This window comes from Macaca fascicularis, chromosome 10 (assembly GCF_037993035.2).
Source record: "Macaca fascicularis isolate 582-1 chromosome 10, T2T-MFA8v1.1".
In the NCBI taxonomy this organism is placed as follows: Eukaryota; Metazoa; Chordata; class Mammalia; order Primates; family Cercopithecidae; genus Macaca; species Macaca fascicularis.
In genome coordinates this window covers 114,738,902-114,758,242 of record NC_088384.1, presented here as the reverse complement: position 1 = coordinate 114,758,242, position 19,341 = coordinate 114,738,902, and the positions used below count along the sequence as shown (strand labels likewise).

The window sequence follows — 19,341 nt, the reverse complement described above, 5'->3', positions numbered from 1 at the left end:
CTCGCTCCCACGGTCTCTACACCACTGCCTCTTTGGTTTACATGACACATCTTAATCAAGGAAGCTGTGGCCCGTGTGTGTGCAGTCTATGGCTCAAAGTCCTGCAATAATTGAGTCAAATAATCATAGCAACAATGGTGAGGGCTAATCATGGCCACCTGACAAACTCCAACTCATCCTGTTAGATCCACAGCAAACGCCACCTCCTCTGTGGAGCTTTTCCTGACACAAGTGTCCTCTCCCTCCACTTGTAAATGGCTTCTGTCTAGGTAGACACCACCAGGATGGCCCCTGTGACCCCCATGTCTGGGTATTCATGTCCTTGTGTAGTCCTTCCCCATCATGTGGGCAGGTCCTAATGTCCCACCTCCAACCAAAAAAAAAAAGGTAGAAGAGATGAGATACCACTCCTGGGATTAGGTTACAGAAAAAGATGGGAGTTTCCATCTTGTTTGCTCACTTTTCATCCCTCTCTCTCGCTCAGAGACCTCGTTCGGAGGGCGGCTTATACTGCAAGGAACTGCTGTCTCCAGCTAATGGCCTGTGAGGCCCTAAGACCTGCCAGTAGCCTGTTGTGAGCCTGCCTGGAAGCACATCGCAGGCCCCAGGCAAGCCTTCAGATGACTGCAGCCCCAGCCAACAACCTGACAACAGCAGGCAGAGGCCCTGCACCAGGCGAGGATCCCCAGCCCACAGCATGGTGAGGCTAAGTGTTGTTGCTTTCAGCTGCTGTCTTCTGAGTAATTTGTTTTGTAGCCTACGTAACAGAGAGAGCCACCTTCCCCTCGCCAGTCTACAAGCACCACGGGGCAGCTGAGTCATACTTATCTGCCCCTCTGGCTCCTGGGCAGTGGGGAAAGGTGGGTCTGGGGACTTGTGGAAGGCCTCTCTGAGGAGGGGGCATCTGAGCTGAGATGCACTGGTTGAGATGACCTCCACCAAAAATATATCTTGGGGGAAAGCATTCCAGATAGGGAGAGCCATCTGCACACAGGCCCTGCCTGCCACGATGTGAACTTGTGCATTCAAGGAACAGAAAGGCCCTGCTGAGCCAGTCCCACGAGTAAGGGTGTGCAGCACGCGAGGACACTGGAGAGGCTGCAGGCAGGGAAGGACTTGGATCTAGCAGCTTCCAGAATCCAAATCAGAATCTGGATTGCTCCCCCTTCTCCCCCAGGGATGGCTGCTTCCCAGGGTCTGGCACTGGGCTTGGACACAGGCTGATTCCTTTCAGGTCACAAGCAGGATGAAGTTTGGGACAATGTGCCATATGGCCCGCCGACCCCCCTGTCACCCAAGTGCTCCTGGTCACTGCCTGAGGCCAAGACCTGCAGGGATGCAGCCCCCACCCACCTCCAAATCCTCTCGTCTTCAGTTCCTCATCCCGGATGATGGTTGGGATGATCCCCAGCTCCTTTCCAACTTTGTTAATCTCCTGGACATGTTCATGGAAAAAACAGCAACACAACGACACATGAAGATGGCTGGAAACAGGAGAGGCCGAGGCTGGGGCCAGGGATGAACTGCTGCCTGTGTGGAGTGGGGGAGCCAGGCTTGGGAGCCAGCTTCGCGTGTGATGAAACCCAGGAGAGGGGGCTCACCCTCCACACTCTCTCATCTCCTGCAGCTCTGGCTACAGTCCTGCCAAGGGGCCTTGAAGAGGAGGCTCTGTCCTCCCCACACACCCTTTCCTGAGGCTTCCTAGAGCTGGGCGGACAGCAGCACTCCATCGAGGGCAGCCCTGCGGCCACATCAGGGTGTGGACAGCCCCTGGTTTCCTCTGGCTCTCCTGGGGGGTCAATGACACCCACCCCAGCCTGGTCCCGCCCCCGGCATGATGACCCACAAACCTCGAGGAAGGTGTCGGTGTTCATCTCATTGCAGGGTGTGTCCACAATGCGGGCTGCTAGCCGCACGCCGTCTGTGGCATTTGCTAAGCACTAGGGAAAAAAAGGCCATCACTGGGGTCCTGGGACCAGGTGGGAGGCAGATGTTCTCCACTTGTCCATCCCCCAGGAACACAAAGGCATCAGAGGCAAATGCCACCCACAAGGCTATTGACAGGGCAGCAAGGGGAGAGGAGAGAGAGAGCATGGCTCTCGCTGCCTGCCCCACCCCCAGCAACCCAGGGCCACCAGCCACCTGTAGAAAGAACCTTCAGCACAGCCACCACCCTGTGCCTCCACAAGTATACAGAAGTCCCCAGCCTGGGGTCCTGCCCTTCCGTATCTGGATCCTTTCCAAGCCCTGTGTCCTGTTTCTCCCTTCATCCTAGCTACAGCTGAAGGCAGGTGGCCCCTGAGTACGCCCTGAGCTTCCCACCCCTCACCTCTGCAGATCCCACAGCCCTTTCCCTCCCACCAAGATCCCAGTCATCCTTCGAGGCACTTCTCATAGGCCATCTCCACCAGTAGCTTTTCCAGATCCTCCCCATCAAGCAGAAGCATTCTACATCCTGGGCGCTTGAACCCGCTGGCCCTCCCGGACGCCCTCCCTCTGGGCCACTGCTTTCCTCAGGAGTCCCACGCAAGTCCCTCATGAACCCTGCAAGACAGATGGGGGTCTGGCTGCCCTAGTGCTGTCACTTGACACAGCACGGTTCTGGGCACGAAGGGGAGGGACAGAGAGAGGTCTCGCCTCATGGAACTGACGTGTCCACCCAGGAGCTGAAAACATGGGCCCTGCTTGCCTGGCAGGGCTTCAGAGCCCACACTCGAAGGCAGGGCAGAGAGGGGCATGTGCACCAAAGCACACGTCACGTGGGTCCCAGAAATGTGTCCTTCAGCCCTGGCTTGGGCCATTCTTTGCCTTCTCATGTGTGTCTCACGTCTGCCCTGGGACCCTCAGTGTCTCTCAGCTGAATCTGCGGGCATCCCTGCCCCACCCTGTCCCCTACCGTGCACCCCCAGGCGCAGAAGCTTCAGACAGCTGGCTGCTTGCGCGGCCTCCCTCGCTCACCAGAAAGACAATATTAAGAGAAAAGCAGCGCCGTTTTGCGGGGGTGCAGGACAGCATCGAGTTTATCATCCCTGCCTCTAGTCTCATAATGTCAGGGCAGCAAGCGCCGGGTCGATACCGCAGCCCAGCCACCTCCTCCGCCCTGCAGAGGTAATTAAACCCCAAAGCCTCAAAGGTAGAGACCTGGAACTTGACAGCTCCGATATGAATGTGCCTGTGCCGTCCCTGCCGCCTGTCAGCAGGTTTTGTCTGTGAGGGCATGTGGGGACCAGACAAGGACTGTCTGAGAAGTGCGTCAGTGCTGTGTAACTTGCCTCCAAGGAGGCCAAGTGTCACCTGGAAGACCCCAAACCACGGCAAGCTCAGGGCTCTGACGCAAGAGCGCTTCTGCGGGAGGCAGGGCAGGGCTGTGGGTGCCCTCCACCAACACACAGCCATGCTGCACTGGGGAGGGGTGTCTCTTACCATGAGGGGAGGGCCACTCATTCTGTCCACACGTGCCAGGCACCATGCAAGACTCGGATAATTCAGAGACGTCAAGGGAGTCAAGCTCAGCAGAGGCTCACAATGCACAGTCCCAGTCTCTGCTACAGAGAGGATGAGGCCACAGGATGCAGAAGGGACAGGGTCCTGGGTGGGGACTGGAAGGTTCCCGCAGAGAAGAAAGGGAGAAGCTGAGTACAGGCCACATGGGTGTCAGATACTGGTGTGCTCAGGACCCAAGAGGGCTGAGTGGTGGCTGTAGCTTAACACCTGGCTCTGCCCTTTGCTGGCGTGGTCCCGGTGAGTCACTCAATGTCAGCAAGCAGTTTGCTCAGCCCTAACCTGGGGACAACAGGACGTATCTCACAGGACTGTAGAGTGTACCAGCACGTGCTGTGTGCACAATCCTGCCTTGAGTGTAGGACGTGACAGCTGACAGCACTCAGAAGACGCCACCTTGCACACAGATGCACCTTTGGAAGGTGAGCGAAGCAGGAGCTGGAAGGAGGCCATCTGTGGCAGGGTGACCAGGAGACTGCTGCCATAGCCCAGAAGAGCACCTTAAGGCATGGCACTGGGCAGAGCAGACAGGAAACAGGACACACTGGCTAGTTGGGACCAATGGGGTTGGGGGCCACGGGGACTCACTGCCCCACTGCTTCCATCACCAGATGTTTATTGGGCCTTTCTCATGTGTGGGGTTGGGTGCTGGGATCATTGTGCACAAGACCAGGTCCCTGCCCTCTGGGGACTCCCAACCCAGTGGGGAGCACAGGAGATCAACAAAGATGTGACACGTCTTATAGTAATGGTTTAGCTGACAAATGGGAGGGTTGTGTTAGCCAAGAGGGCCAGGCCTCCCTGGGGAGGGAATGTGGGCAGAGGCCAGAGGGAGACCATGCTGGGCTGGACAGGGAAGGATCCTGGCGCAGGAGCATGAGCAGGAGTGGGTGTGGCCAGTCTAAGGGACAGCAGGAAGTCCACAGGAGGGGAAGGGACCGAGGGCAACAGAGGTCAGGGTGCCCTGCTATCCTTGGAAATAAGGGTGATGCTCGAGCCCCCAAGTGGGCTCTGCGGGCACCCCTGCCCACCTGGATAGCAGGCCTGGAACTCAGAAGGAAACTGCTAAAGACAGAAGAAGCTGATGCTGGTGTCTGACCCTGAGAAGACTGAGCAGGTCGGAACACTGGAGAGGCCATGAAAAGGATGCCGAGAGGTGGCGACAGTCTGGGGAGCAGCAGGAGGGAGGGAGACCTCTGGATGGGGCAGATGCATTTCAAGGAGGGATGGCAATGCCCCATCCAGCAGTCCTTAGAAAACCATGTCAGGATGGGGGCAAAAACTATGTTTCCATGGGTTAAGAGGGAAAAGAGGATTAAGAAAGGCAAACCAGTTAGACTTTTTTAAAAATTTGGAGACGAAGGAAAAAAAGGGGAGCTATCTCATGCTGGTGAAGATGGAAAAATTCGGGTTGAGGGTCAGTGGTTGCAGGCCTCAGAGAGGACACAGTGAAGGAAATGAGGTGCGGCCCAAGCGCCGGTGTGGGAGAGCTTGCTGTCCGGGGTGAAGGTGACAGCCTTCCAGAGCCAGAAGTGAAGAATGAGCTCGGACACGAGAAAAGACAACCTGGGTGGCGCTGTGGGCTCGGGGACTGGAGGCAGCAGGCGCAGAGGCTGGGACCGCTGCCGTGAGGAAGGGAGCCTGACGTCAGGCCCATCCAAGGATCTGGAGCCGGGAAATCACTTCCGGCCTTGCAGCCTCGAAAGGATCCTTCTCAGCATTGAGTGAAATAACACATGTAGAAGTGCTCCCTGTAAAGGGTGCAGCAACACACATGCACATACCACACACACACACCACTCATGCACACACCAGCACTCACACACACAGCAACACACGCCACATACACACCAGCACTCATACACAGCAACACACGCCACTCATACACACACCACTACTCACACACACACAGCAACACATGCCACACACACACCACACACACACCACTCATGCACACACCAGCACACACACAGCAACACACAGCAACACATGCCACACACACACCACACACACCACTCATGCACACATCAGCACTCACACACACACACACAGTAACACATACCATAGACACACCATACACACACTACTCATGCACACACCAGCACTCACACACACAGCAACACACGCCACACATGCACACACCAGTACTCAAACATAGCAACATACACACCACACACACCACACACACACCACTCATGCACACACCAGCATTCATACACACACAGCAACACACGCCACATACACACCAGCACTCATACACAGCAACACACACCACTCATACGCACACTACTCACACACACACAGCAACACATGCCACACACACACCACACACACACCACTCATGCACACACCAGCACACATACACAGCAACACACGCCACTCATGCACACACCAGTACTCAAACATAGCAACATACACACCACACACACACCACTCATGCACACACCAGCACTCATATATACACACAGCAACACACACCACACACACCACTAATGCAAACACAAGTACTCAAAGACACACAGCAACACACACCACACATGCCACTCATGCACACAACAGCACTCATACCCACACAGCAACACACACCACATATACACACACCACACACACCACTCATGCACACACCAGCACTCAAACACAAACAGCAACACACACCACCCATGCCACTCATGCACACACCAGCACTCACACACAGCAACACACACCACACACACACCACTCATGCACACACCAGCACTCAAACACAAACAGCAACACACACCACACATGCACCACTCATGCACACACCAGCACTCAAACACAAACAGCAACACACACCACACACACACCACTCATGCACACACCAGCACTCACAGCAACACACACCACACACACACCACTCATGCACACACCAGCACTCAAACACAAACAGCAACACACACCACACATGCACACACACCCCACACACCCCACACATACAACACATGCACACACACCCCACACATATAACACATGCACACACATACATGCACAGCAACACACACCTGCATACATCACACATACACACACAGCTCACATAAGCGGGCAGCGTTATTTGGAAAACAGCATGGACGTTCCTGGCACTGACTACGTGCTCAACAAACACTGCCTGTATACAACAGAATCCTGAAGTCACAGGCCACGCTGAGGCAGAGGGAGGAGGCCTGGGTTTGGAGAAGCCTCTGCAGCTTCCCAGGAACCAAAGCAGCCAGCCCCGCTCCTGCCCCCGCAACAAGCTTTTCCCTCTCTCGACCTCCCTCCCACCTCCCCGATCTTGCCACGGCCCAGGGGCCGGGTCTGCCCTTCCAGACACCCACCTGCAATGTGGACACCTCCACCGGCCCGTTGTCTTGTCCTACCAGGAAAAACTCCACGGTGACCGTCTTCTTCTCCAAGCGCCGAGAAGCACCTGAGCGGTGGGTGAACAGCGGGAAGGCCCGGGCCAGGGCACAGGCGGAAGCAAACACCTCCGGCTGCTCGCAGACCATCTGTGGCACAGGGGGAGATGGGATACAGGGGGAGATGGGATACAGGGGGAGATGGGATACAGGGGGAGATGGAATACAGGGGGAGATGGGATACAGGGGGAGATGGAATACAGGGGGAGATGGGATACAGGGGGAGATGGGATACAGGGGGAGATGGGATACAGGGGGAGATGGGATACAGGGGGAGATGGGATACAGGGGGAGATGGGATACAGGGGGAGATGGGATACAGGGGGAGATGGGATACAGGGGGAGATGGGATAAGGGTGCAAGGGCCGCCACCAGGAAGTGCAGGGAGCTGCTCTCTGAACGCCTCCAGAACATCGGTTCCCTTGCAGATGACATCTAGACAGAGATGTCCCACAGCAGCCGCCACCCCATCCCTCAGGTCACCCCAGGAACCGTGGAAGCACCATTGGTCATGCTCCAAGAGAAATAACACATTGGCCACCAGATGTCAACAGCCTGACCAGCCAGGAAAATGACGAACAGAGGGACAGACACTAGGTGGGCCTCAGGAAATCTAGGGTTGAGTCTCTGATTTGCCACCAAAATTAATCTGGGGCAAATCCCCGCGTCTCTCTGGACCTGTTTCCCCGTCTACAGGGCAGGGATTATAACGTCCACAGCCCTCCGGCGGCGTGCGCTGCAGTCTGTGCAGGGCTGTGAGCTCCCCAGGCCCGAGTTCACCGCCGCCCGACTAGGAGCACCGCGGCTGCCTCCTCTCGAAGCACTCACCACAATGCAGCGATGTGCTCCGGGCGGCAGGCAGGTCCGCACCAGCCGCGTGATAAAGTGGGCGGCTGAGGGGCTGTTGTGCCGGCTCACCCTGCAGGGCAGGGCAGCCACGGTGGCGTAGTTCAGGTAGAGGGGACAGCTGTCCGTGGGGTTGGGGTTGAGCGTGCTCAGGGCAGCCTGCCAGAGCTAGATCAGAAGGGAGAGACAAGACACAGAGGTTTCAAACAGCGGCCCACGTGCCAGGAGGCCCTGCCCTGCGGCCACGACCACGCCTGCAGTCCTGGAAGGGGCACTGCGCAGCTCCCCGCCACCGTTGTCCCATCCTTAGGGAGATGTGTCGCCTCTCTGCAGAGCTAACTGTCTCTAGGCTGGCTCGCATCCCCCTGGTGGGATGAAGCCACCAAGACTGGAAGGGAGAGGCTGGGGGCTGCTTTGCTTCCAACACTCGGATAGGGCTTAGGCGGCTTCCACCAGAGAGGGGGCAGGGGCCAGGTGTCCCCAAGTAAAGGCAGCTGGGGACACTGCCATGGGAACTTCTGGAAGCCAGGGCCTGTCGTCAGGCAGGGCCGACGCGAGGCCCTGGAAGCGGCCGCGTCTCCCCGCCCAGTCCGCAGGTGTTGCGGCCTCGGGGGGCGCAGGGCTGGGCTGACAGGAGGACCACCGCGCCGCACCGGCGACGGGGCCTAGGGCTGGGCCTCCGCGGGCGAAGACTGGCCTGGCGGCTGAGCCCGTCAGGGAGGCGGCCCAGCCTCGTTGGGCCCGGCCCGGCGGCGGCGGGGGTGCGGCGAGCGAGGCGGGGCCTCCGCGGGCCGCCCGGGCCTGGGCTTCCGCCGCGCGGGGCGCATGGCGGCCGGCGGCCCGCTCACCTCCTCGGTGACCCGGGGCTGCAGCTTCCCGCGGACGTGGCTCCAGGGCACGCGGTGCAGGTGGTGCAGCTGCCCGAGCAGCAGTAGGGGCCGGCTCTGCGGGTCCGAGTCCCCCGCGCTCGCCTGGAACTGCAGCCCCACGTTCGCCATCTTCCCGCCGACCCACGCCCCGGCCCTGCCCGGCCCGGCCCGGCCCGGCCCGCCGCTCGGCCCCGTTCGCCCCGCTCCGGCCCGGGCTCGGCGCCGCCCCGGCCCTGCCCGGCAGCCCGCGGGCCCCGCCTCCCCCGCCGCTCCGGGCTGCTCGCGAGACGTGCAGGGCCCGCCCGGGGCGCGAGGGGGCGCCGGCCAGGCCGGGCGGGAGGGTGCGGGCAGGCCCGGGCGGGCAGGCCCAAAGTCGGCCCCGAGCAGGCCCAGCCGAGCAGGGCGCTCGCGCCCGGCCTCCAGCGGCACCGCCCCTCGGCCCAGCGGCCCGGGCAGCCCTGCCCAACACGCGGGGCGACGTGGCCCGCCAGGCAGCGCCTCCCGGACAGGCCCGTCCTCCAGTGGGGCCTGGGCCGACGTAGGCCCAAGCCCACCCTACGCAGTTCCGGCCCGATCAGGCCTCAGGCCGGCCCCAAACAGGTCCCCCGGGGTCCCAGAGCAGCCGCTTTTGATCCCCGGGGACCCCGCACCCTGGCCACCCATCAGGCCGGAGGGGCCCAGTGACTCTTGGACTTGAGTCAGGTCCTTTTGTCCCACTGCCTGGCATGGTGGGCACAGCGTGGACCCTCACTTCCTCCTCACTTAATCGGAGGTTCCCTGGCGTTTATCAGACCCCACTCTGCCAGGCACTGCCCTGGATGTGAGAGTGTGCCAGGGACGTGGCTTTCCATCCAGGGCACTGCTGCTGGGATGGCCAGTTACAAATCCAGGCACTGCCTGGCTGCGTGGGGGACCTTCCCACCCACCCCTTTGCAAGAAGGGTTATCTGGCACAGTCTAAGCAGGAAAGAAGGGAGGAGATGAGACGAGGAAGGAGCAGGGTGACCTGAGTCACCTCAGTCGCCTTGCAGGGGAGGAAAGGCCATCAGAGGGTGCGGGGCCGGAGCCGGGTGGTGGAGGAGCCAGGGGTGAGTGGTGAGTGGATGGTGGAGGTGGAGGGTCCCACCCACAGGGTCAGATGCAAGGGTCAGGAAATGATGATGCATTGGGGAAGCTCCACGCAGGAGTCATTTAAAAGCAAAAATCTGTTACCCAACATCCTGATTGCTCAAGGGCCTTTGGTTGGTACCTTTCTCTGTTTCCTCCATGTAGTTCCATAAGCTACTCCTCTTATTTTGAGTTTCTTCTTCATTACCAGCCTAAAAATGGAAAAAAAGAAAAAAAAAAAAAAAAAGCAGTGTCAACTCCCTGGCGTGGTGTGGGAGGTTTTCCACCACTGACCTCCCAGCTGGCCCCCTAGCTCCCTAACTTATACCCCAGCCACAAGCCATGCTTTCATCTTCCCTGTCTGTGGACTCCAGGTCTCCCTGCTCAGCTCTGAACCGTGGTCCCTGGCCCCAGGGCAGGCCCTCGGAAACACCACATAGACTAGAGCATCAGCATCCTGAAGGCAGGTCTTTTTGCCTGTTTTCTGTTTTTTTGTTTTTTTCCTCCAGTGCCTGGCACAGAGCAGGCACTCAAAAAAAAAAAAAAAAAAAAAAAAAAAGCTGTTGAATGACTGAAAGGAATTCCTTTGAAACCCTCAGCTTTCCTGACATAAAAGTCAACGCTAATTGGATCTTATTTTCTTCAAAAGATTTTACAGCAGCTGAATGTTTTCACACATTGGTAAAGGGTACTAAGAGCGTGTATAAAGATCTCTCACTCTTTTTTCTGTTTGCAAATATGTTGCAGACAGGCACACAGCACTCCAGAGGACTGAGACAGCTGGAGGATCTTCCTAGAGGGTGAGAGACTTAAGGCCATGCCCTGACAGATGTAATAGGACTTCCACAGGCGAAGAGGTTGAGAAAGAAGGCATTCCACGTGGGAGAAGTCCTGGGAGGAAACACAGACGCAGAATATGTCCAGCAGGCTCTGAAACCTGTGTGGTTAGAACAGAAGGTTCCTGGAAAATAGAAGAGTGGGTGAGGAGATCGACTGGGGAGCCTGGTTCACTCTATAGAATTTTACAAACTGAAGAGGGATCCAAGAAGCATTTCAGAAAGCCAGATCCAGCAGGTTTGTGTACCAGGAGTTGGAAATGAGATAAACTGTTGGTGGAGAGGTCATTTTGGAGATGTTTTTCTTTTAGAATTCTTTCATATTTAAGAATAGACTGAATAACCCTGACAGCCCCCAGAAAGGATGAACAAAATGATTCAGTTCAACCAACATTTTGTACACAAAGCAAGAGAAAACATTAGATGCTTGTTAAAAGCAAATATTGGTGATTCTGGTTTTAAGCCACGCCTGAATTGAAGAAATCCAAACTAAACAGAACGCTAAGGAATTATTCCACTTCAAATGCCTGCCAATTTCCTCAAGATGCAGCTTGTGACAGATACAAATACATTCCAGGAAAGTACTTTCCCCTTTTCACTGCTGACTTTACAGACTTTAACATAAATAAGACAGGCAGCACTTTGTTTAGATAAATTTTGATGAAGGTATTAATCCATGGCTTAGTATATATTTCACTATCAATGAAAAATTCACCTCTATTTAATTTTCCTTAAAATATGAAAGTTTAAAACAAATTACCAGATCTTTAATGCAACCCAAAAATCAATTTATGTTTTTGATGACTTGAAACCTATTCCACATCCAATTGGATGTTCAGACTTTGCTCAAAAGTTGAAGAAAAGATTAAAAACTTCTGGAACAAATCAGAATAAAGTTACTAGAACTTATTAGGATGTTTTTTGATACAGTTCACATCCTAGGACACATTTCTGAAATCCTATCATGTAAGATGGCTCTATGTGTTTGAAATGTGCATTTATATGTTAACTTCATGTCAGGCTTCACCCGTATAAAACCTAATGCCTGCTTAGACTCAGCTGATCGCCACGAGGCTCTCAGATTCCATTATATCCGATACTTCAAAGAAACACTCATTTCCGTGGTGCATCTGCTTCATGTTTTCTGGTGTTTTCATTCATTCATTCGTTTGATGTACATTTGTTGAACATCAGTTCTGAAAAGCTCCAGGACCCGTCAGGCTTTGGGGATGCAATAGCATGTATGTATGTGTGTGTGTGTGTGTGTGTGTGTGTGTGTGTGTGTGCGTGCATGCATATGTGTGTGTGGCCAGAAAGAGGAAGGGGGAGCAAATAGAACAGTAAAATCCAGAGATCCAGTTACTGGGAGAAGACTGAGTTAGGGAAGGCCCCTTGGACTACGATGAGACTTTTGAGTTGGGTCTTGAGGGATGGGTTAAAGTCTGTCAGGCAGTCTGATCCCCGACCAAAAAATTGTTCATGCAAAGGCCTGAAGTAGTAAAGGACATTGTTCATTCTGGCACTGTCAAAAGCTCATGTGGAACCAGGCCCCGTGACTCAGGCCTGTAATCCCAACATTTTGGGAGGCTGAGGAGGGTGGATCACTTGAGGCCAGGAGTTTGAGACCAGCCTGGCCAACATGGTGAAACCCCATCTCTACTAAAAATACAAAAATTAGCTGGACATGGTGGTGCCTGCCTGTAATCCCAGCTACTCGGGAGGCTGAGGCACGAGAATCACTTGAACCTGGGAAGCGGAGGTTGCAGTTAGCTGAGATCGCGCCACCACACTCCAATCTGCACTACAGACGCTCTGTCTCAAAAAAAAATAAGAAAGAAAAAAAAAAAAAGGAAAAGCTCGTGTAGCCAGACATAAAGTGTGCATAAAATATACACTGACCTTGCAGGTTGTACTTGACCTTGCAAGTAACTGGAAACCAGTGGAAGTGCCTCAGGCAGTCCTAAAGTGAAATCAAGGAAGGGCTCCTTCCTGCTTCAGAATGACCTGCTCATGAGCCCAGAGGAAGCAGAAGCAGACTCAGCTCCAAGGACCTCCCTCCACCACATGGAGCTGGAGCAGCTGGCTGAGAAGTGAGCCCACAACCAGTGAAAACTGTGACAGCCACACGACTGCCTCAAATGCTGCCCCGCGTTGTGGATGTTTGTGCTGTCCCTTGCCACAACCTGAGTGCCTGCACAGCAGGCAGGGCCTCCGTTCCCTTTTGCAACTGGCACCAGACACGCCACCTAGATTTGCACTAAATGTTCCCTGAAGGGAGGAAAAAGAACTTGTTGCCATGAAAACACATTTCTCTAGAAACTTTTTTGAAAAGTTGATTAACTTTTGGAAAAGATGAAAAACGAGTATAATGAACACTTGTATACCCTTCACCTAGATTCATATATATATATACACAGATATATATATACATACACCCACACAAACATACACATACACACACACCCACACGCACACACACATATACATACAGGCACACCTTGGAGATATTCTGGGTTCAGTTCCGGACCACCACAATAAAGTGAGGTATGCCTGTATATATACAAACATGCATATATGTGTATGTGTGTTTATGTATATGTATATGTGTGTATGTATATGTGTATATGTATGTATGTATATGTGTATATGTATGTATGTGCACATATTTTTCCCTGTACCATTTAAAGTAAGTTGTATACACCCCTACCTCACTGCGTATGTCTTAAGAACAAGGACACCAGCTGGGTGCGGTGGCTCATGCCTGTAATCCCAGCACTTTGGGAGGCCGAGACAGGCAGATCTCCTGAGGTCAGGAGTTCAAGACCAGCCCAGCCAACATGGTGAAAACCCGTCTCTGCTAAAAATACAAAAATCAGCCAGGCGTGGTGGCACGCACCTGTAATCCCAGCTACTCGGGAGGCTGAGACAAGAGAATCGCTTGAACCTGGGAGGTGCAGTTTGCAGTGAGCCGAGATTGCGCCATTGCAATCCAGTCTGGGCAACAAGAGCAAGACTCTATCTCAGAAAAAAAAAAAAAAGAACAAGGACACGAGCCCACATAATCATGATCATGTGCTGATCATACCCATGAAATTTAACATTGAAACAATACTATTATCCAGTATACAGTTTGCAATGAAACTTCAATTGTCCCCTTGTCCTTCATGGCTTTTTCTTTTTAAATCCAGAATCCAAATAAGGCATTGCGTTTGGTTGTGAAGACTCTCTGGCCTCCTTTAATCCAGAACAGTCCTTACCGTTCTTTCACGCACTGGTATGTCCTACAGAAGCTCTCACCATCTGGGTTCGTCTGTTTCGTTAGATTTGGGTTGAACTTTTTTAGCAAAAATACAGATTATGGTTCCCATCGAACCTCATCAGGAGGCACATAATCTAAGTGTCCCCCATCATTGGGCAAGTGGGGTCTGCCAGATCTCTTCATGGTAAAAGTGTATTTCCCCCTTTTATAATTAATTGAATTAAAATAATTTCCTCTTTATAATCCATGGAGTGACACTTTGAGACTAAGAACCTTCTGGGTCCCAACCACCTTTTCCTGAATGTCTTCAGTATCCAGTGATGATTTCTGCCTGAATCAGGTATTGGTTGAGTGACTTTCCAGCTCTATCCTCCCTTCTACACTTATTACCTGGTGTTCTTCAGCAAAGACCTTCCCCCTCTCCCCAGGGCTGGCAGCGTGATGTGTGGAGTCCAGTGCAAAACGAAAATGCAGAGCCTCTCTTTCAAAAAACAATTTCAAGATGGCAACAGCTGAGCACTAAACCAGGCACAGGGCCCATGTGGCCATGGTGGCTGCACACCCATGAAGCCAGCCCTGCCACAGCCCATACGTGTGTGCATCTCATCAAATGTCACTGCTCCCAAGTGGGGACCCACTTAGGCCAATGAGAGCTGCATCAGGCAGGCTCCTTTTTGATGTGTTCTTATCCGTTTTCAAGGGCTTTGTCCTTTCTGGAACAGTAAGATGCTCACAGGCCGGGCGCGGTGGCTCACGCCTGTGATCCCAGCACTTTGGGAGGCCGAGGCGGGTGGATCACAAGGTCAGGAGATCGAGACCATCCTGGCTAATGAAACCCCGTCTCTACTAAAAATACACAAAATTAGCTAGGCGCGGTGGCGGGCGCCTGTCGTCCCAGCTACTCCTGAGGCTGAGGCAAGAGAATGGCGTGAACCTGGAAGGCGGAGCTTGCAGTGAGCCAAGATTGCGCCACTGCACTCCAGCCTGGGCGACCAGTGAGACTCCGTCTCAAAAAAAAAAAAGAAGTAAGATGATCACAGGCTCACTTTGTTCTTTCCTTGACCTAAATCCAGAGTCAGTCATTTCTTCAAGAAACCTGGCTCCATTCAGTGAGGGGAAAGGTTGGTTAGAGCCAAGAGCTTCAGAGTTAGAGACCAGGCTCTTGTGCTGGGCATGCTTCCTGCCACTTGGGCATCATTGCTCCTGGCCCTCTTGGATGTGGAAGGGTCAGGTTTTCTTTAACATCATGAGTTGGTACTGATTCCTCCCATTCAAATCCACATGACAGGGCTTTTCCTCACCTGCCCGTCTTCCATCATTGCATCTCCCTCTGCCACAGTGAGAACCCTGGTTCCCAGTCCCTCCTGGGATTTCTCACTCTCTGTTTCCCACACTCACCAATAGCCTCTGCTCCCGACAACAAACCCACAACACAGAGTTCAAGATGTTTTAACTTTTTGTTCCTAAGAGTATATCCCAGCGATATATTCCACATTTACTTGATTTTTGTGCAGCTTACTGATTTGATGTACATTTAGTTTCATAAATTTGTACTTCACAGAAGGGTTCACCATTTTCCTTTTTTCTACATTTTCTTTTTGACTACATATAACATTTTGTATCATTCAAATCACACCTGTAAAAAGGAAATGTTCAAAGGAGTCTCCCCATCCCTGCCCTTCCCCCCTTTTCTCAGTCATCCTTCATAGGTAGTATTTTTACCCCCACAGGTAACCTTTTTCACCCCCACACGTAACCGTTTTTATTAGCTTTTCTCTTTCCTGATTCTATCTGAACAAAAAACAAGATTATTCATGGATCTTGAAAGGTAGCATACTACATGCCATCTTTTGCACTTTGCTTGAAAAGCACATTTGGTAGCCTCATCTGCATGTACTGTGTCTGTACTTTCTGGTATCAGTGGGATGAGAAAATGTGTTAATAAAAATGTGCCAGCAGAATCATTTATTAACAACAAAAAACATCTCTTCTAGCATCAGTTTTTAGGACCTCTCGATAAAATGAGGGGGGCTGGGGCCAGGCACAGTGGCTCATGCCTGTAATCCCAGCACTTTGGGAGGCTGAGGTGGGCAGATCACCTGAGGTCAGGAGTTCAAAACCAGCCTGACCAACACGGAGAAACCCTGTCTCTACTACAAATACAAAAAGCCAGGCATGGTGGCACATGCCTGTCGTCCCAGGTACTCCAGAGGTTGAGGCAAGAGAATCGCTTGAACCTGGGGGACGGAGGTTGCAGTGAGCTGAGATCACACCATTTCACTCCAGCCTAGGCGACACAGCAAGACTCCATTTCAAAAAACAAAACAAAACAAAACAAGTGGGCTGAACTAGTTGCTCTCTGAGGTCCCTTGACAATCTAGCAGCCTAAATTATCCTCCCAGGAAGGACACAATGTAAGACAGCAATAACCTTCATGTCTCAGGAACTAAACTCTATTTACTTCTGAACACCAGCAAAATTATGTTTGTAGTTGCAAAAGTTTTCAAGGGCATGTTGAAGACCTGGAGCCTTTGGACAGGGAGGCTGTGAGAAGAAAAAGAGAAATAATTAACAGACCAAATGTGGTTCCACATTCCTTTAAGCAAACTCAATATAAGAAAATGGAGACTTATAGAAAAGCAAAATTAGGGGCTAAATGTTTTTTTTGATGGAATCTTTTCTTTAGGGAAACTTTCACTTATAGGATCCTTTTAGATAGTATGTTTCTCTAGAGCATTGAAAATGATTCAATCTTCAAAAACCTGAGTCACCTTTTTTTCCAGAAACACCCTTGTGTTTATTATACATCTATCTGCAGTATCTGAATATAGATCTTTTAAAAAGCAAAAAGAATTGACTGGACGTGGTGGCTCATGCCTGTAATCCCAGCACTTTGGGAGGCCGAGGCAGGCAGGTTACCTGAGGTCAGGAGTTCGAAATCAGCCTGACCAACAGGGTGAAACCCCATCTCTACTGAAAATACAAAAATCAGCCAAACGTGTATTTTTAGTAGAGATGGGGTTTCATCATGTTGGGCAGGCTGGTCTCGAACTCCTCACCTCAGGTGATCTGCCCGTCTCGGCCTCCCAAAGTGCTGGGATTGCAGGCGTGAGCCACCACGCGAAGTCTTTTTCTTAATGTTAAGCACTAGGAATACACAGTAAATACACACTATAAAGTACTGTTTTTAAAACAGGATTTATTTGTTACATTATAAACTCGGCAGCACACGAAACCAAGTAGTGAATACATCTTTCTCCCCCCTTTTAAATGAGAGGCAACTTTTCGTCTCCCAGTGCTCTTGGGACCACAGAAAAGGGGACCAGGTAGATGGAAGGACTCAGCACTCTTGGGTAGGGGGTGCTTCGGGGATCTAAGTGGAAGAGGTGATAGGGCCGGTGGTCAGCTCAGGGACTGCCCCTGTTGGGGTCCAGGGCCTGCTGGTGTATCTGTACCACTGCTGGGACTTTGGTAGCTCAGTGTTGCGCAGATACAAAATGTATGCCTCCGTGAGGCACACGATGTAAGTGCCGAAGTTCTGTGCAAATTTATTAGCACGAACTGAAGGTACTGTCATTGTTTAACTCATCCGACCTTTTAAATGGATAACCAACCTTGAGGCTTAATTGGATTTAAAAAAAAAATCAATTTCTAGCCATCGCATAGTGTTGAAATGAAGTGCTGCATTCTCAGGCAATTGTAAAATCAGTTTTGCTCAGGACTATTTTTTATTATTTACAACTTTAACATGACATTATCCATCTTGATAAGCATTTTATGTACACACATACCTTTCATAAACAACCACAAACATACACGTACGTACACCAAGTCACGTCACAAAAGAATCATCATTTTCCGTTGAGCAGCAGGCTGATTCATCAGCAGCAATCTCTTCACACCAATTACACAAAAAACTGAGCTGGGGATAATGACATACCACTGTTTGCAAATCTCTCTCAGCCTCAGCCAGTCTCATCTTTGTAATAAGAAAAAAATCCTTGAGGAAGCTTTTTACCAAATCGCATCTTGACCATTAAATCTTTCTTGAGGAAGGTCATTTAATTTTATGGAAAGAAATGAAAAATTAAAATGGCATAAGCAGAAATAGTCCTGATCTGGAAATCAGAAAGCTGATGATTCTAGTTCTAGTTCTGTGGCTTTGGCAAGAGGGAATCTTGGGTCTCAGTTTCCCCCTCTGGAAAAGGGGATGTTGGGATGGGGGGAGTTGTTCTCATTCCCCCACAGTTGATGAAAATGGAGGTCTATTATGGTGTCCTGAGTCAGAACAACAAGTTAAACACACACACACACACACACACACACACACACACACACACACACACACACATTTAATCCCTCAGCACTTCCTCTGAGAAAAAGAGACCAAATGATGCATAACGAGGGTCTTCTGCCTCCACAACATGTAATCATTTGGATGATTAGCTAAAAGCAATTATAGAATTGTAGTTGACAAACAGAAAATGCTAAGCCCAGTGGTCTCTTGTAACTGAGCCTCATTTAAATGTGCATTGTGTTGAATGGAGCCTCATTTAAATGGTCCATCTTAGCCAGATTACGGAACTGAAGTGGAGAACCACACAGTTACCCTGAGCATTCAGGACAGTCCAGAGAGCTAATTTGGCCAATTGGACAAATGATTATTTTCTTTTGCCTCAATTGACCAGATAATTGTACACAAGTCTCTGCCATTTGACTCCATAGAATGTCCCTTTGTGTAGTAAGAAAGCCTGGTCATAGACTGGTACCATGACGTCTGTCCGAGGGTGGCATGGAGCTGGGGACAAGACACACAGCTGACACCCACCATCTAACTCTGAGTCCTAAATCAGAAGCACTTTCACACGTGCTGAAAGTCTCTGCTTGCACCTAGAGCTCTCATTAGTTCCTTCTAATACCCATCACTTGGGAGGAGGTTGTTTTCAAAACAGAATTAAACAAAACCATCAGGCAACAAGGTTAGAAGTGGAGTCTGGGTGGCCAAGAAAATTAAGTTTTTTGTTTGCTTTCTGTTTTTGAGACAGAGTCTCACTCTGTCGCCCAGGCTGGAGTGCAGTGGTGAGATCTCGGCTGACTGCAAGCTCCGCCTCCCGGGTTCACCCCATTCTCCTGCCTCAGCCTGCCAAGTAACTGGGACTACAGGTGCCCACCACCATGCCCAGCTAATTTTTTGTATTTTTAGTAGAGATGGGGTTTCACTGTGTTAGCCAGGATGGTCTCAATCTCCTGACATCATAATCCACCCGCCTCAGCCTCCCAAAGTGCTGGGATTACAAGCATGAGCCCCCGTGCCCTGCTTTTTTCTTTTTTTTTTTTTAAAGATGGAGTCTCGCTCTGTTGCCCAGGCTGGAGTGCAGTGGCACAATCTCGGCTCTCCGCAACCTCTGCCTTCTGGGTTCAAGCAATTCTCCTGCCTCAGCCTCCCTGGTACCTAGGTTTACAGGCACGTGCCACCACACCCAGCTTACTTTTGTATTTTAGTAGAGA

General features: G+C 51.8%; 1 protein-coding gene across 17 annotated transcripts in view; it reads right to left on the bottom strand.

Moving 5' to 3' along the window:
* LOC102141409 (aminopeptidase like 1) overlaps positions 1 to 19,341 on the bottom strand; it is a 62,992-nt gene that overhangs the window by 13,483 nt on the left and 30,168 nt on the right. For 13 of the 17 annotated variants that reach the window (XM_045363192.3, XM_015429999.3, XM_045363193.3 and 10 more), the window contains 6 exons: positions 10,457 to 10,629; positions 9,881 to 9,950; positions 7,746 to 7,931; positions 6,837 to 7,007; positions 1,851 to 1,940; positions 1,354 to 1,435 (listed from right to left, as the gene is read on the bottom strand). In XM_045363192.3, the coding sequence (XP_045219127.1) occupies positions 1,354 to 1,435; positions 1,851 to 1,940; positions 6,837 to 7,007; positions 7,746 to 7,931; positions 9,881 to 9,950; positions 10,457 to 10,629 (772 nt within the window). Of the gene's footprint in view, positions 1 to 1,353; positions 1,436 to 1,850; positions 1,941 to 6,836; positions 7,008 to 7,745; positions 7,932 to 8,611; positions 8,896 to 9,880; positions 9,951 to 10,456; positions 10,630 to 19,341 lie in introns of those variants that run through there. The other 4 variants (XM_074005612.1, XM_005569441.3, XM_074005613.1 and 1 more) reach the window with 2 other exon arrangements.